General features: G+C 40.4%; 1 protein-coding gene across 2 annotated transcripts in view; it reads left to right on the top strand.

Moving 5' to 3' along the window:
• FBN1 (fibrillin 1) overlaps positions 1 to 18,731 on the top strand; it is a 240,096-nt gene that overhangs the window by 111,599 nt on the left and 109,766 nt on the right. For both annotated transcript variants that reach the window (XM_058737818.1, XM_058737821.1), the window contains exons 8-12: positions 5,656 to 5,781; positions 11,234 to 11,392; positions 15,963 to 16,142; positions 16,763 to 16,903; positions 18,584 to 18,703. In XM_058737818.1, the coding sequence (XP_058593801.1) occupies positions 5,656 to 5,781; positions 11,234 to 11,392; positions 15,963 to 16,142; positions 16,763 to 16,903; positions 18,584 to 18,703 (726 nt within the window). The remainder of the gene's footprint in view (positions 1 to 5,655; positions 5,782 to 11,233; positions 11,393 to 15,962; positions 16,143 to 16,762; positions 16,904 to 18,583; positions 18,704 to 18,731) is intronic.

Here is an 18,731-nt window from a genome sequence, read left to right on the forward strand (position 1 = left end):
TTGTAAAAACACAGTAAGTTTCAAAGAACGATAAAGTTGACTCTTCCAGGCCAACGTATTTTAGAAGTTCTGTTGTAGATTTAAGTTAGAACCAGAGGATGTTGCTACTGAATGAGGCAAAGAACTTAAGTACCTGTACCCTTTCATGTTATAAATTAAAGAACTGGGTATGGTAAGTGCCCTGTTTGAAGTCATTTAGATGGCACTAGCATTTATTTCTTTTGATTCACACTGTGGTACTTGTGATGTCATATTATATTGCCTTCTTTCCAGGATGTAAGCCATAACCTCCAATATTAATATTTATCTTTCCTAATATTTTGAAAATTTTTAAATATTATAGTATATATTTTCAAGTATTATATACATATATCTTTATGCCACTAATAAGCTGTCAGGTTTATAATAGCATGCAAAATCCACCTCAGCAATGGGTTGTGTCTTATATTTTCAGGTTTTCTCGGCTTGATATAGTCAGCTTAGATACAGTCAGCTTCAAGATTTAGGGCACTATGATCCATATGACTTGTCCAGTCTTCTGGACAAGTTTTGCTTTTTGGAATTAGATAGCTTCCATCTTGGAGTAGAATTGTTTTCCTGTGTCCCTTGCCTTTCACTCACCTGTCAGTTAACAACTGTCAGGATTGATCACCTTGTGTGGTCGTGAACGAGACAGAAGATGTACAGATTTAATACTCAGACTGAAAGAAAAATCATTCAAAATCCTTTTGTTAATACTAAGAAACCTATTATGGTGCTGTATCCAATGGACAAAAAAATTCAGTCTGAAAATTACTTAATCCTTTTTCACAAATATTTTTTTTTTCCGGCTGCATATTGAAATCAGTAGCAAGATAAAAACAGCATACTTTTGGCTAGACCTTTTTTTTTTCCTTAGCCATCTACAGTTACATTAAATTCAGATGATGGGTTTTTTTTCCCTTCTCTTTTATTTTTTTTTATGCAAAATTGATACTGGAAGAGAATGTCCTGTTTGTATTATGTGTACTCTGGCCTGGAAGCTGGTTCGGGCATTATTGCCCTGTCTTACTTGGGTAGGAGAGTAATCAGAAAGTCCTCTGAGAACACTTGGTGAACTGGGTCTCCTTCAACTCCCTTGCTTTTCTCCAGCTTTATGCCTGTCTATGGGAATGGCACAACTCTGGGCATAGGATGATTGATAGGATGGTCAATAGAAGCAATTCCAGAAAAACTGGCCCACACAGTGAAGGGATGAAGAGAACATCTGTGTGCCCTGGGAAGATGGTCAGGCCACAGTGGGATTCTGTGCCCTTGTGAAAATCGTTCTGGCACTTTTCCCATTACTTGGAGTGGCTTTTAAAATGCATCTTCCTCTTGACTTGGAAAGGAAGGAACTGGGTACCTGGAAGCCCACAGTAATTTATTTAAAAAACCAATTCAATAAAAAATTGGCTTTAGCAAATTTACAAGCTGCTAACCTTTACTCCCTCAGGGATGGGGAGAGCAGTTTTTTTTTTTTTTTCAGTGAGATCTGCCTTTTGCAGAATTCTCCCTTCTTAAAATATCCCTTTTCCCCTGAAACTATACCAAATTTTATATCATTACATGCAACTTAGATTCCTTTGAAACGTAAATGATCAAGCAGAAGTGATCAAGTAGCAATTATTAAATTTTCATAAATTTAAGAAGGAATATTGAGATTTATAGCTGTGATTTGGGGGGGGGGGGGAAAGGGAAACAGAGTTCACACCCACCTTCATTGTTGATTTTTCCAATGACTCTCGAGGGTGCACATTGAAAGAACACACGAGCCTTTTCTTTTTGGAAACCGAGTCCATATTTGCATAGGTTACTGTGGGAGGAAATTAAGAAATAAAAAGTGTAATTAAAGGATTAAGTTTTATTTCTGGAAGAAGTCCCTTGGATTCCTAATTAACCACTAATATTTTGGGACTTAGATTACCGCCAGCCCAGCCTTTAGCAATTATACCAGCGCTGCATGATGCAAAGGACTTTTTAAAAATGTAGCCCCTACATCTGTGTCCTCCCTAATACATGGCCAAAAACCTTAAGACTTCCCCTTTCTGAAATAGTGACATATTCATCTGATGGCTACTTGCTATGAGGGGCTCTTATCCTCTCAGGCACCAAGGACAATTCCTGGGGCTTCTTGACCCACTGACTTACTACTCCTGGAGCTACTTGACTTACAGTTGGGGCCCCATGCTCTGCAGCTCATTGTAAACCCTTGACTCCCACTGTTCAGGGTCACCAGCTCCCTACATGTTGCTGAACACAATTTCTGTGGTGCAGGCATAAGAGCCTTAGGAATAAGGTAGACCTGGCCCTACACCTGGTAAGGTCACCCCACCTGTGTGATCTTGGACAAATCAGTTACCAGCTCTGAGTTACTGCAGCTTTCAAATGAGGAGGTTGAACGGGGTCCCTTCCATTTCTGTAATCCAGACTCAGTTGTCACATTTCTCTTTATTTCCCAGTTGTGATCAGATAGCAGGTGCTGTATGCGGGCATATATGGTATGACTATAAAAGAGTAGGGCTGATAATATTTTCAACATGACTTGAAGAATCAGCTTATTTACTTTTTAGCCAGATTTTTTACACTGGATTTTCCTGTGTCCAGGCAGCAAATCTGGACAGAAAGGGCCTACCACTGTGTCCCTTCTTGGACACACAGCAAGAGGCCAGTGAGACCATAAGCATGGCTACTTCCCAGCAGCTTTGCCTCTCCTTTCTGCCCTAAGGAGCCAGGGAGAAGTGTCCAGAGCACAGAAGCATCTCTTCCCAGTCAAGCCTCACTTCCCACCAGGCCCCCACAAACTGATTTACTTTTATGGCTGATATTTAATACAGACTGGCTCACAGAAATGCTAAGAAATCCACTGATCTCCAACTCTCTTATGTGGGATCCCTGAATTCTATTAAAGGGAGGTAAATACAGCATGCTAAGAGCCTGGAAAAAATAATAGATTAGTATGAGTTTCGAAGTATAAGTGATTTCGATTCAGATACTTTATTCCGGCCTTTTACTATTGAGGGGACTTCACCACAGCCTGGCCACAAAATCAGAACTCCTGCCCCTATCACCATGAAGCAACAGGACTGAGAAGCAAGGAGACTCAGGAAAGTAGAAGGGCCTTAGACACATGAAGAAAAATGGGTATGTCACCGAGGAGAGGATACTAAAGGGAATTCAAAACCATTTAAGCTCCTTCAAATGGAATAATTTGGCCTAGTCCAGTTTTATCTTTATCTGGGTGAAAATTAGGGAGGTGTATACTATGATGTATTTCCTGACTTACTGACCTCTGGGGCCATGCGCCTAAGTGGGATCCCTGCCCCTCTCCCTCTTGCCCAGCCCCTGGCAATGGGAGACTTGGGTTTAACATCACTTTATAAATGAACCTCTTTGTTCTTATTTTGAGTGTTACTCATGCTGGTTTTCTGAAGGCCTCAGGAAAATGCAAGAGCTATCCCTGGGATAGCTATCTCTATCCCAGAATTATAGAGATCAGGTCCTATGCCCATATCTATACTGTGAGGAATAGATGAGTTGATACACATAAAGCATTTAATCAATGCCTCACACTCAATACCTGTCAACTCTCATTATTATTATTGTTGTCGTTGCTATTATCTTCAGTAAAGGGGCCAAAGCTAACCTAGCCAGCATGTGAAAGATGTCTGCTCCGTCCTGCCAGTTCATTCTGTTTTTTGAATAACTTTTTCTGATGTGTTTTGTCACTTAAATAACCCCTTCGGCTATTGGTGTATGTTAAGTGGCCTTAAAAAGGATGGTCACGGTCATTTATACTAACAGGTAGAAAAATATTTCTTTTAATAGACACTTGTTGTTCACATGATCTTCAATAGGAGTTTAATGACTCAGACATTTATCTTTAGGGACATTTTGAGGAAGGTATGTTTTCTTCTTGATACCTCTGTGTTACAGGGATACATCCTCTTCTATTCTTAAATAGGGTTATTGAATCCTCTAGGCTGAGCTTGTTTGTTTGTTTGTTTTTTTAAGTAGGAGTGTGGCTGGTAAATACAGGAGGATTGATGGCAAAGAACTGTCTTAAAATGTGCTTTCTGATGTTATGCTAGTTCTAGAACCTTAGGCTCCATCCTTGGTGGTTTCTCAGCCTAACTTTCACTGACTCCAGTAAAATTTCTGCCGGAATAGAAATACACATCTTTACCATTATACAACTTCACAATGACAATGCTGTTTGTGTTAGCATTGACTCTAATATAAGCAGGGAAATATTGTTTGGTTTAGCCTCTAGCCTAGCGTAGAAGAATGGGGATTTTGGTTTTAAAAAGGTTAAACTGCATGTAAACAGTGTCTCTGCTGCCTTTTTGACCAACAGGGTGAACTTGAGTCAGAAGACACTTGAATCTGGTCCACTTAGAACTCTATTTTGTTTTACAAGTGAAGAGCAGTACTTAAACTAGAGAAGAAATACTTTTTTTTTTTTTTTTTTTTTTTTTTTAAATTTAGGGCTTTCTGAGTGCCCACAGTGTAGTCTGGCCATTGCAATACTCCCAGGGCACTTGGGTCAAACCGCACCTCTCCCTAGGTGAGTGCAGAAAGCCCACTCCTCTTGGAGTCAAGGTCATGCGCTCTGAGTTTACTTTTAGCCTAACAGGAAGTTCTCAATTCCTTTTTTTCCCCTCACTGGTGCCACATCTGTTGACAACTGTCAGTGTCTGAATCTGGTTCTTGAAAAGCTCCCCTTGAAGGAAATGGCTGTATTTGTCCTAAAGAACTTTTACTGCTTCCTTGGAAGAGACCATTGGCCTTGGGCCCTGAGAGCTAACTCTAACCATGGCCTCTGCTGACCCCACAGGGTATTCAGTGGTTTTCAGAGCTTTCCCCACTGGTGCAGATGACCAGACCACCATCTTCCTGTTCTCCATGATCAGTCACTGGGTTTGGGCTCATGGGAAGCATGGAGTCCGGGCTGAGATGGCTCTCCACAGCTCAGGCAGGCCTGGAAGGAGCTGAAAACTGAAGGCTGTCTGCTGATAGCACCCCCCAGTACTGGGACAAGTCCTTCCGTGAGAGAGATCTGGGTGAAGCATCCCAGTGCCCCCCACCATTCACTTACCAAACCCGCAGAAAACCATCATCATGGCAGTTTGGGTGCCCCTGAAAACACCAAGATGTCGCTGAGTCTTGGTCAGCGCTCAGACCACATGGTCTCTGTAGGATTTCAGTATCTGCTTTGTGGAAAATCCAATTGTAAAAAAATGCAGGAACTGATGCAGAATACAGAGTAATAAGTATAAAGGGAGATTAACTCAGTGCAAAACATGGAGAGAAGAGGAAAAACAAAATTTTAAACTAAGTGACATTTGGAATCTTAGCATGCTATAGTTAGTTGGTAAAACAGTACATACTTTTAGATTTTACAGGGCAAGTCTCTTTTATTTTGCGCTAATGTCTTGGGTAAGACTGTGTTGAAAGAAGAAGCACCCACTTCTGGGTCAATAGTCAATGAATTGACTATTTCATGTGCTGCTTTTATTCTGTAAAGATTGCTGTTTCTGGGGACATTGTTTGACTGGTGTTACATCTGAACCTCCCTTGGTGATGAACAGTTGTATACTGCGTTCTGTGAATAGTAACCCCTTCTTTACGTTTCAGATATTGATGAATGCACCACCATTCCTGGGATCTGCGATGGGGGCGAATGTACAAACACGGTCAGCAGTTACTTTTGCAAATGTCCTCCTGGTTTTTACACCTCTCCCGATGGTACCAGATGCATAGGTAGGTTTAATTATAAACAGCATAAACAGTGATTTCTACACACCAGTTCCCTAATGAACATCTTTCTAAACACGTTTGTTAAAGGGAACTAATAATTTCTCACTGTATGTAAAATGTACATTTACATTTCATTAAACAGTGGAGCACCGTCTTAAAGAAAAGAGACATCTTGTCCTCTTGTATTAGGATGTTTGCCTCCCAGAAAGAGAGATGATCCAGGAGCCCATACAGATGTCCTCGGTCTATAAATTAACTTTGCAGTTATGTTAACTGTCAAACCTTCAGTCGTTTCCTGGGACCTGTGTTAATTTAGGTCTGAAATTTTGTAATAATCTCTTAATTGGTCTCCCTGCTTCCTGGCTTCTCTACAATCTATCTTGTCAGATTTATCTTCCTAAAATAGTGCTTTGATTAAATAATTCTTTTGCTCACAAACCTCTGGTAGTTTTCCATTAGGATTTGGAAATTAGTGGTTTTCAGTCTGTGCCCCTTGGATCCTTCAGGTATAGAAAAGGTCTCCAGAGCTGCTAGGGTGGGAGAGGGGAACAGTGAGAAGGGGGAGACTAAGGGGACAGGACCCCTCCCCCCCAGTCAGTGCCCCCCACATGCACACACTCTGCTTTTATCTAGTGGGGTGTTAGGCTTCTACATAAAATATCAATTAAAATAAGGGATTTTGTTATTAAAAATAGGTTTGATAACTGTCAGATTTAATGATTATTAAGACTTACCTCAAAGTCTAGTCTGCTAGAGAAAAGTTCAAGTTCCAGGTGTGTAGCCTAATACTTAAAGACACTTTCTGACCTCTCTCAGCCTTGCTGACTTATCAGCACAGTCCCTGCTTCTCACCCTCAAACAGGTCATTTGTTTTGATTCCTTCATGCCTTTAATCATACATGTTGTACCACTTAGCTCAAGCCCCCTTTCCTGCTTCTGCTCAGGCTCTCTGTCTTTGAAGATGTCCCAGATCAGCTTACCTGAAAGCGGTTTCTCCCTTACCTGAGGAAATACTTCTCATAAATGGTCTTCTAGGGACATTTTATGTCTGTATGTTTTTATCTCCCTAGTTAAGTTGTAAGCTCTCCTTAAAGCCTACATAACTGCTATCCTCACATATCCCTGGTGGTTCTTGGCACAATTCCTTGCATGTTGTAGGCACTCAGTAAGTATTTGTTGAATATCAAAATGAGTACTTCCTTATTATTAGGGCACAGCTAGGAAGCCTATGGCAATGGCCTTGGAGAAAAACAAATTCTATCTTTTGATGTTTGTCTCTGGCCCATATTTTCTGAGACACTCAGCTTCGCATCCTCACCACAAGCCATGAATTTCAGACCCAAACAGAGTTGCACTTGAAATTCTGAATTCCTTTTTACTTAATCATGTAATAAAAGCTGAGGGCGGTCTCTTTAGTTGACATTTGAATAAGTACAACCAGTGAGGGAAGCATATCTGGGCTTTTCCTTAGAAACAACGGTGGTGCCCACATTGCCTGATTTTCCAGGATCTCTCCACGTATACTGGAACTGCAGGGAAGGGACAGCGGCTGCAATCCACAGAGCTCCTTCTTCTCCCCAAACTGGCCCAACTAGCACTTGACATCTGAGGGATATGCTTAGCAGAGAGGTAGATCAGAAGTTCTTTCTGGGCCAGAAAATGGGTAGATGTGTTTTTTAACCTTCAAAGAGAGCCCCAAATTATACTAAAATGATTAAAACACATTTACATATCAGATGGTTTACATTTTTAAAATACTTTTACCAAATATACCCATACCATTTACAAAGAAAGTGGGGTATGGGGAGGAGACTAAGATTCATGGGTGACCTCCTAGGTGTGAGCTATTATGGAAATTATCTGACTTAATGTTCACAACCATACTGAACATGAGAAGAAGCTGAGGTTTACAGAGTCCACATAAGTAATTTGGTTCGATTGCTTAAGCAGCTAAGAAGTGAAGTTGCTGAGATCCCAACTTGGGCCCCAGCCCACGGTCCCTAACCCAGTCATTGCTCCCTCCGGAGTGAACACCAGACACAGTAAACTCTAGGCAAGCAAGCTTTCTCCTTCTTTGGTACTTTGTTTGTTGCCATAGTTAGGAACTTGTTACATAAAATGCTCCAAGTGACCTTTCGGCCTTCCCTAATGCTGGTATTTCCTGCCATGGTAAATCACAGAGACACCCTCAACCGCCGCCCCCTCCCCCGCCAAATATCCCTAGTGAAAAGAAAATACATACAGTCTCCAACTTATAAACAAATCCAAGGTTTGCTTTTAGGTTGGCTATTTGGAATTAGTAAATCTAACCAATAGAAAACCCCACACGTGGCTAGTGGTATATCACATCTTCCTTATACTTCTCTTCTAAGCATGAGATTCCACCTGTTACCTTTGGCCCCCACATTCTCAGGCTCTCAAACCTCCCTGTCTCAGCACTCCCTTTGTCCTGCAAGCTTTTGCAGTATTATTTTATTCTTTTGTTCTGTGATCTTGCTTTGGTGCTTTATAATAACTTGTGTAGGGCGGTCTTTTCATCTTAGTGTGTTCTGTCTCATCAATTCCCAGGAATCCTGATGACATCCTGTACCTAGTTTGGGCCTCACAGCTCCTAGCTCCTGGTTGGACACAACGATGTTAGTGATTGGTTATGAGAGGCCTATTGATAGGCTAGGATGACCCGCAAATACCTATTTAATCCATAATATATTTGTTTTGATAGAATGTGACTTCTGCATTCTGAAAGAAAAGGCCAAGTGGTTCAGAAGGAGAAAAAGGAAGAAAGCTTCCTACCCCTTTTTGCCAGATGTCTTGGCCAGAGCAAATTCAAAATAGAAGAAGGCATCTATGCCTCCTCCTGCCCTCCATTTGTCTCCTCCAAATCCTAACATTCTTCCCCCTCAGCTTCCATAGGTCTTCAGATCATCCCAAAGCCACTCCTTAGCCTCTAGGTAGAATGATCCCACATTATACAATGGTTTCTTTCCTGCTTCCTGATGACATGGAAAACTTCAGGCTGGTGTGCCCAGGGGACAGTTCCTCCAAATGCCTCCTGATTTTCACATATTTTCCCTTCCTTTACTTGTCAGCCTATAGGTTTTATTCCGAATTATAAATATTGTAAATATGTGTATTTTTAACCAAAGCCCTCCTTGCAGAACAAGAAATCAGCCAAATGCTTATTGTATGTGCAGGTGCTGTTTGTAAATCAGAGATTGCCAACAACCCAGATATGGCTGGTAATTTTTTTTAGCTGCAACAGTCACCATTTTGATCAAGTCTCTAACCTACTGATATAACATCTAAGTCAGCCAGCGGGGCAGTAAAATAGTATCATAGTTAATGTGCAAACTAATAGACATTAGCCCATTAAGAGTTTGCAATTGGCAACTGTAGGTCCCAGTTTTGCCCCGAAAGATAGCCCACACTGAAAATTATATATACAAATTGTGGTCAAGTATTTATACTGGGTTTTGACCACCAAATTCATTTGAAACTGGGATATAAGCCAGTTTTGAACATTTCTTCCTATTCTTAACAGCATTTGGTTTCCATGCCCCAAAAATTTACTAATCCCTGAGTATATAAATTATCAGTGGCTTTAAAGCAATGAAAAGTAGAAACTAGGAAGTTTTATTGCTCCTTCTTCATAGGGAAGGTGCCACCTGTAGCTTCACAGAGCTTATCTTGTCTGCCCTCCTCTCTCCGGCCATTTACCCTGGATCAGGCTGCAATGAAACTCACTCTGCCTCTCTGTTGAGACTATTAGTCTGACTGCAGGTGTAGGAACTGGGGCCACAATACCTGCTAGTGGTTTTTTTTTTTTTTTTTAAACGTTTATTTTTGAGAGAGAGAGAGAAAGAGGGAGAGAGACAGAGTGTGAGTCTGGGAGGGGCAGAGAGGCAGAGAGAGGGGGAGACACAGAATCTGAAGCAGCCCAGACTCTGAGCTGTCAGCACAGAACCCAACACAGGGCTCAAACTCAAGAACGGCCAGATCGTGACCTGAGCCAAAGACTGATGCCTAACCCACTGAGCCACCCTGGTGCCTCCCTGCTAAGTATTAAGTATTTTTCAGAAATAATCTGTATTCTTTCAAGCTGACCCCTAATTTTATTTGATGGTTTGTCTAGGGTTTTTTTTTTGTAGCCTTCTTCCTATGACGTTAATAATTTATATGTGTCTAAGTTAGCCTTCTTTTTTATTTTATTTTTAATTGATTTCTTGTAACCTTCAAGGTTTGATGGCTTTGTATTCTTAAGAATGATGTAGATGAAGACATTTATAGGTATGACCTTCTCTGATCAAACCTGAAGGTTAATATTTAGACCTACAGGAAACATAGTGGTGAAGTTTTAACTATAAAAAATTCTTCATTTTATAAAAGCATTTACCATTTAATTTCTTCAGATAGCAAGCATATTTAAAATAGTATGTACTTTTTACAACTTTATTGTGTATGGATATCACTGTGCAGTGATTCACTTTTGTTAAAGGGAGGTTCATCCTCAAGGTGTTAGGTGGATCAAGATTTTCTATACTTAGCTAGCTGCCTCTATTTCACGGTGCTTCCTCACCATGAAGCACTTAGCTTTCTAATATGTCACAGGCTCCTTTTTGGTAGCCTAGACTTGTACTTCAGTGTGTCAATGTTGTCATGACAGTCAGACATGATGTAACCCAATAAAAGTGGTATAGAGAAATATGTCTTCCCGTGCTGCTTTGAGAAGATACCTTTCTGCCAAAAAAAAAAAAAAAAAAAAATCTTTCAAGAACCATTACATCTTATGGGACTAACAACTTGGAATCATGTACATTTTGAACTTGTAAATAACCAGTGCCTTATAAAACCTGTTAGGGCCCCAAGACAAAAGGAAATCTTTATTAACAAGCATTGGATCTGACGGCAAAGTGGCTCACTTCTTTAAAAAAAAAATCTTGCAAGTCTGACTCACGGTTTCAGTCTGAAAAATAAGAAAGATCTTTTAGAAATATAGACTATAGTGCAGACTTCATGTTGTTTTAAAATAGATTTATATCAATATTTACCTAAAGTGGCTCAAATTAAGTAGTTTGAAACCAAGGACAACACAGTCTCCCTTCAGTATAGAGACATGTCTTTATAACTAATTAACTGTCACTGCCAGTGATTTTCTTAGTCTCTCTTTTCCTATGGCACATATGGTTGTAATCATTCATTCCCACCTTGGGGATGGAATGTGGGACATTGGCCAAGTGCACCAGCTCGCAGGGGCGAAAGGTGTGAGACGAAGAGAGTTCTGACTGAGTATTGTTCCCAAGCAGGGCTCACCACTTCCCTCCCAGGAGGCGGGAGTGTCAGCGCATCCTGCCTGCCAGAGCCCAAGTGTGAAGCGTAGAGGTGTTGGAGGAGGAGAGGGGTGTTCCGAGTTCCATCCCAGTGATGTGCGCGTGGCTATGCTTCTTTGTTCTCGCAGATGTACGCCCTGGATACTGCTATACGGCTCTGGCAAATGGGCGCTGTTCTAACCAACTGCCGCAGTCCATAACCAAAATGCAGTGCTGCTGTGATGTTGGCCGATGCTGGTCTCCAGGGGTCACTGTCGCCCCTGAGATGTGTCCCATCAGAGCAACAGGTAAGAGCCCTTCCAGTTATCTGCGGAGTATCCCCAGTTCTACCCCCACAAGCCCAGTGACAATGTGCATGATGCAGATCTAGTGGAAATCCAGGTAAGTGAAAAAGATTCCAGAAAATAAAAGAGACGATTCTCAGGGAAATTTCCCCAGACAATGACTTGGGGGGAAAAATCGAGATCCGTACAAATAATAATGTTTTCTGGTACTGCTTCTTCCTTAGCTTGCCTGTTACCGCTAAGTAGCAACCTTTTCAGAAGTACTTGTCCTCTCTTATTCTGTATTTCTTTTGGCTCTCAAATAGTCCTTAAAGCTCACTTGAATAAAACTCACTTCTTTCAGAGTCTTTCGGTGAGTTACTCTGGATACACGTTTCCTCCTTCCCTAACGTTTGACACTTTCCTCTTGCTTGTTGCCAATTCTTGTTGACTTTTTTTTCTCTTTGTAATACCTCTTTCATCTGTCATATTCCTTCCATTTCCACATAAAGCTCATTTTCTCTCATCTGGACTATTGCAGTGGCCTCCTAACTTGTCTCTATGAAATCCACAGCTGCCGTATACATTTCCCAAAGCATAACTCATCTGAAGTTTGGTTAAAAAAATTATGGCTGGGGAAAATGTAGGAAAAGATGTCCAGAAAATTTTTCCCAGGATGAATTCAGGCAGTATCTAGTGGTCCAAATCACTCCATTTTTTAAAAATAAAATTTTACTACTTGGCAGAGAGCATCTCGTGTCCTCAAATCTGACCCCAGTTCATCTTTTAATTCTTATTCTTTATGGTAGCTTTACTTTCTAGTTAAATTATACAATCAAGCTTTCCCTGAAGCCAGTCTGAAGATTTCTAAACTCAAATACTCTTTTTTTCCTAAAACTTCTCCTCAGTTGAGGTTCTTACTCCCTACTTCCTATCTCTACTACTTTGCCTGTTAAATGCCGTCTTGTTTGTTAAGGATCCTAACATGATTCCCAATATGACCTAATTCTTCAATGTCCCAAGATAACAACAGCTGGAAATGCTGCCTTCTGTCTCTGTGTTCCAAGTTTTTACTGTTGCTATGGCACAAATCCCATCTACTCTGCTTTGTGCCAATTTGTATTCATGTATTGCCTTTTTACTAGTTGATAAATCTCATTAGGAGGTCTCATTCATTATCATAGTCCCATATTCTTTATGCTTTCATAACACTTCCACAATTTTTAGCAAAATCTTCCTCATAGGAGGCTTCCACATAGAGTGAACAATTTATTAAGTGACCTCTTTCCCACCAGATTTAAGTAAGAACCGGGGTTATAGCTCCTTCCCAATCTGATTCCTGAATGTTGTGTTTGAATCAGAGTGTTTTAGCAGAGCAAATCAAGGTGGGGAGGATAAACACAGAGTTAACGGATTACTGTAGAATGTTACACACAGAATGTAAATTTCCCATTATCATGGATTCTACACCTGCTCACAGACGTACTCTAAAACTTCTCTTTATTGCTGAGAATTATATGTGTGGATTAAAGAAGCAATAAGAATCTTTCAATACATTTTAATGTATAACAAAAGTCGTATATTTTGTCTGATTTTCATACTGTCTTTGGACTAAAAATATAGCCCATTGTTCTTAGTGCACTAGGGGGAACATTTAGTAAGTTACTGTTTAGAAGAAGTACATGTTGTCCTACTAAGACACATGTCTTGGGTACCAGGAAAATCACTTTTTAAATATATATATGTTAATTTAGGAATCAGCAGTACTGGTGAAGATTCCTTTCTGTGCTGAGGCCTTGAAAAGAGGAGAGAGGGAAGGGCAGGTAGAGGTGCTTAAAAACCTACTTTGGGATACATGAGCAGAAGGTTCTGTTCCCCTGTGTGGCTTTGCAGGGAACTGCTCTCTCATATGTACCACTGAAATACCCCAAATCTAAGATAGGCCCAGGGAAAAGCAGACTGACAGAGAAAAGCTGATTTGCAAATGAGTGTTTTGTTTGCTCAAACATTCTGGTAGCAATGCTATAGAGCTCTAGGCTCTTAACTTAAGGAGAGTGATGATGTGTATATATATATATATATATATATATATATATATATATATATATATATACATACACATGTAGGATTATTTTAGACTGGTCAGCTTTTCACCTTGTTAAAAAAAAATCAGTAGCATCTCCAGGTTACATGGAGATAGGAAAGATGGATATCAGTTGAACAAAACGAGCTGCAGTTCGCTGATCCTGAATGTCAAAGGGGCTCATGGGAAAGTTAGGAAGTTGGACCCACTCGGAGGTTAAGGTGAGTTTTCCTACTCAGGTTAAGATGAATTTCATGGCATGCTTAAAGTCATATACTCACCTAATTAGCAGAGATCCTGATAAGCTATTCAACTTCTTTTATACAAATCCTAAAAGACTAAAGAAAAAGGCTGAATTGAAGCTTGGAAGAAAAATGAGTCCCTTAATATAATTACTATCCAGTTAAATCCAACACATTAACAAGAGTTAATGAATTCCTCTTCTGTGAATTTGCAGGGCTAGATTCAGAGTGGGAATTAGTTATGAGTTAGTTATTATTCTTGACTTCAAAGACTGGGCACAGTCTTAGTGGTAGAAATGTGGGGGGAAGCTGGTAGCTAGGAAATGATACGTGGCGCATCCATAGATCTATGAGAGGGATCACTGTGGTTTGTTAGGAGGGATTGTAGCCTCCTGGTTCAGGGAAGCATAAGCAGTATATAAATCCTTTCCAGATGCAGTCAAGTGCTACAGAATCTGTGGGTTAGTATTACAGATAAACAATAATTAAATGCAGTAATAGAATTCTCTAAAAACGTAAACTTAACCTGAGTTGGAAATATCATATGGGATTGAAGATATTTTAGTAAAGGACCAATAAAGAACAACAGAGTACATGGTAGCTAGGTATATTTAGCCACTTGTAAATTGGCAGATTTTCCCATGAGGTTGAAACAGGAATGTAATTCCATAAGACCTATTACAGTGCCTTAGAATAAGTCAGATTTAGTCCATAAGGAAAAGACTGATATTAACCTAATTTCTGTTACTGGATAAAACTAGTATAGAAAGTATCAATGGGAGTATCCTTGTGTGGCAATGATAATAAAACTGTTAACATTCTGGCAAAAGAGAGAGAAGAAAGAAATTAAAAAATCACGTGGTTAATTTACATATAAAGGCGAACTATAACAAAATATGGCTATTTGTAGGAAACATGAAAATGTGCTAGTAGTTAAGTAAATACATCCCTGGAAACCTGACTACTGTTTTAAAACACCTTTTGGGAAGCTCAGAAAAAACAAAGGGTCACAAATCTAAAGAGGATTTATTCTGATAAAGACCTGGCATTGTGAGAAAGAGGAATCAGTGTATATGTGAAGTCAGAGGAAAATAGTTGATTGACTCAGGTATACTAGTTCAGGGAATCATTATGCAGCATTAACACTGGACACACACACACCCCGCCCCCCTCCCCCCGCCCAGTATCCCTTCTGCCCTGTGGGGTGCTGCTTCTTCAACACTTTGTTGTCTTTTACAAATAGATATTCCTCAGGCCTCTCTGCACACACTTCTCTTCAGTTTCCACATCCATCCCTGGGGCTTTAAATACTACCTATCTACCGATAATTGCAAAACTTCTATCTAGCCCCTACTTCTTCTCTAGGCTTCAAACTCTCTTATACAGCTGCTGTGGGACAAATCTACTTGGATGTCTGACATCTCAAAATTCGTATGTTCAAATGGAACTTGGCCTCTATCCACCAGACCTGTTTCCATTGCAGTTTTCCCCACTTAGGTAAATGTCACCAACATCTACCCGTTTGCTAAACCAGAAGACTATGTCATTCTTGATTTCCTGTTCCCTCCGCTCTAACATTTACTCCTTCATGAAGTACTACCCACTTATTGCTAAAATATGCTTCAAATCTGTTCACTTCTGCCCAGTTCCATCACTGCCTCCCATGTCCAGCCATTGTTTTCTTGCCCTTAGTCTTCTGTAACAGCCTTGCCTCCCTTTAGCACATTCTCCGTGTATCAGCAAGATCAATCTTCTGAAAATGTTCAGTTGATTACATCCCACATTAGTCTGAAGAGTTCCAGTGCCTTCCCATTTCACATAAAATAAAATCCAGGCTTTTTAGCATGCTTTTTAGAGCTCTGTGGGGTCCATAAATGGGATGGAATGGAGAAGGTGGCATTTGATTCTTCCTTGAAGTGAACCGTGACATGGGTAAAGACTCCTTAAATTTTGGGAGAGGCATGTGGTACACACCCTGGGGGGTTTGCTTTTAGTTTTGAATTACTGTTCCTAATAGTGACTATAGCTATTAAGATGGGAATGAAGCCAGTTGGCTTTTTCCCTTTTCTCCAATTGATCTATGTGGTTTCGTGATTGATTTTATTTAAAGCTGCTTTGATACTGGGTGTTGTACGGAAACCAATTTGACAATAAACTTCATATATTGAAAAAAAAAAAAAGCTGCTTTGAAACATAAAGGTGTCTTCTGCGGGCCTATGAGATACACTGCAGCTCAGCTTTTGTGTTCTGTTGTGTCATGCTTTTCCAGAGGATTTCAACAAGCTGTGCTCCATCCCTTTGGTAATTCCTGAGAGACCAGGATATCCTTCCCCACCCCTTGGCCCCATTCCTCCAGTTCACCCTGTTCCTCCTGGCTATCCTCCTGGACCTCCAGTACCAGTCCCTCGACCACCAGTGGAATATCCATACCCATCTCGGGAACCACCAAGTAAGGAGTCAAAAGTCATCTGGTTATTTTTCTTACATTAACCAAGTTAACTTTTTTGTTGTTTTTAATGCTGATTTGGTCATTAAATTAGCAGGTCAATTCTTAGATTAACTGTTTGGTTTACAGAGTGTTGTATGTAAGTTTCTTAATATGCCTATTTCATAGAGAAAAATAGCTTTCATCATCCTGATTAATGTCCTTTTGTTATTGATGTTTTGAGTCAACTGTAGGACAGTTAGTTAGCTAGTTACGGGAGAGATTTAAATCTGATTCACAGGGTGAAGTCATAGAGGAGGTATATACAATGAGTTTTATATAGTGCAAAGCAGCTTTGCAAGTAATTTCCAAGAACTGTTTGCCTTTGTCGTTTACCCAAACTGGAGGCCTGAGAGCGAGGCAGAAAAGAGGTAGAGGTAGGGAGAAGTAGGCTACTGTGAGGCTGCAGGACCTGGCTACAGGTGATCTCTGTAAGCGGGCATAGAAATATGGTTTATTTGCCCCAGATGATCTTTGCCCTTCCTTTATGTTTTAGCATCTTGCTCATCGTTAGTGGGTTAGGTGCTGATTAAAGATGTCCTAGTTAAAAATGATTTCAATAGGGTTTCATGTTATTCCTTTAGGGGTGCTGCCAGTCAATGTCACTGATTACTGCCAGTTGTTTCGCTATCTCTGTCAAAATGGACGCTGCATTCCAACTCCTGGGAGCTACCGGTGTGAGTGCAACAAAGGATTCCAGCTGGACCTCCGTGGGGAGTGCATTGGTATGTGATACATATGGTTAGGTCTGCTCCGAGAGGCTATCACAATTCTGTCCCATGACTATATGGGTTTCCTGTGGCAGCTGTAACAAATCAGCTCCAAGTCAGTGGCTTAAAATGTAGTTCTGTATGTTAGGAGACCAACAGAGGACTAAAATAACTGGGCTAAAATCAAGATGTCGGCAAGGCTGTGTTCCTTTTGGAAAGAATCCATTTCTTGGCCTTTTCCGGCTTCTAGAGGCCATCTGTATTCCTTAGATGATGGTCCCCTCCTCTATAAAGCCAGTGATACAGCATCTTCACATCTTGAATTCTCTTCTAATTCCCTCTTCTGCTTTTAAGGACCTTTGTGATTACACAGGGACCGCCTGTACAACCCAGGAGGCTCCCCCATCTCGAGATCTGCTGATTAGCAACCTTGATTCCCCTTTGCCATGTAGCATATTCAGAGGTCTGGAGATTAGGACATGAACATACTTGGGGAGGGGGTACTATTCCGCCAACTATAGGGACTTTTAACCTTCGTAATAAAATATGTTGAAATCATTGCTGGTAGCTTCATATTAAGCCATCTCATCAAAAGTCTGACCATTAAAATAAAGCATTAAAACTGTCCCCAGATTATAAAATTTTGCACATTTTACTAACTCAAATGGATATAACTCACCGATTGTCTCTAAAACCGAAAAGTCATTAAAACTAAGAAACTTTGAGTTGTTGACAAGTCATTTAAGCCAGCACAAAGGAGGAAATGTAACAAAAGAATAATTCATTTGTTAGATTGGAAAAGAACACCCATCTAATTTTTAAAAATAAGTCCCTTTCTTAGTTCTGTTATAAAGTCTAATTCTATCATTATGAATCAGGCAGAAATAAGGAGTTCTTAGTTTCTCATACTGTGTAGTTTCCTGGTGACATTAATGCCCCTTCTAGCAACACACTAGGAGAGAGTCATTCAGTCCATAGAAGTCATCCAGAACTGGGTGGAAGAGGGGACACGTAGCTCCCCGTGGTGGGGGGGGAGGGGACACACCTGCAGCAAGAAACTTGTGACTCTGGGTGAGTGGGTGGGTTATCTTCCAAAAACCTTAGTTTCCTCATCTTTACAAATAGGGGGATATAAACCAGTTCACTGTTAAATATACTGATAGTTCTCAACAACTGTAAAACCAGTGGGAGCCTCTCTGGGTTGGGAGGTGGACTCTGGTCGGTGAGAATAACTCTTTAAATGATGTGTTTCATGTCTTGTTCTAATGTTCTCAGTGGAATTCAACAAGTGATGCTTAGATAAGGTGAGACCCCCTTTTGACTGAAAAATAGAGCTTCAGGAGATACTCAGAATTCTGCCTAGAAGCCATTTCTGAAATGTTAGTCTGTTTAATTCCCTTAGGCCAAACTCAAGGAAGAGAAAATGTTTATTAGCTTGGAGTGTTGAATTGCTACGTGTTTGGCATTTTCCTCTGAAAAATGACACAGGAAAATAATACACTTTAACTGCTCAACCGGTTTTCAAGTGGCTTGTGACATGATACATTGTAGTAGAAAGAAAAAAGATCCTTTTCATTATGCTATTTATTTCTGAAAAGGAAAGTGTTTTAACATGTAAAGGAAACCAATAAAATGGTCTTAAAGTTGCGAGTTATTGCTCTCTAATTTCTTACTGAAATATACTGTATTTTGCAGATGTTGATGAATGTGAGAAAAACCCTTGTGCTGGTGGAGAGTGTATTAATAACCAGGGCTCATATACCTGTCAGTGCCGGCCTGGCTATCAGAGCACACTCACCCGGACAGAGTGCCGAGGTATGGTCCTAGCTGGGAACATGCGAAG

Source organism: Neofelis nebulosa, chromosome 7 (genome assembly GCF_028018385.1).
Source record: "Neofelis nebulosa isolate mNeoNeb1 chromosome 7, mNeoNeb1.pri, whole genome shotgun sequence".
Taxonomy (NCBI): domain Eukaryota; kingdom Metazoa; phylum Chordata; class Mammalia; order Carnivora; family Felidae; genus Neofelis; species Neofelis nebulosa.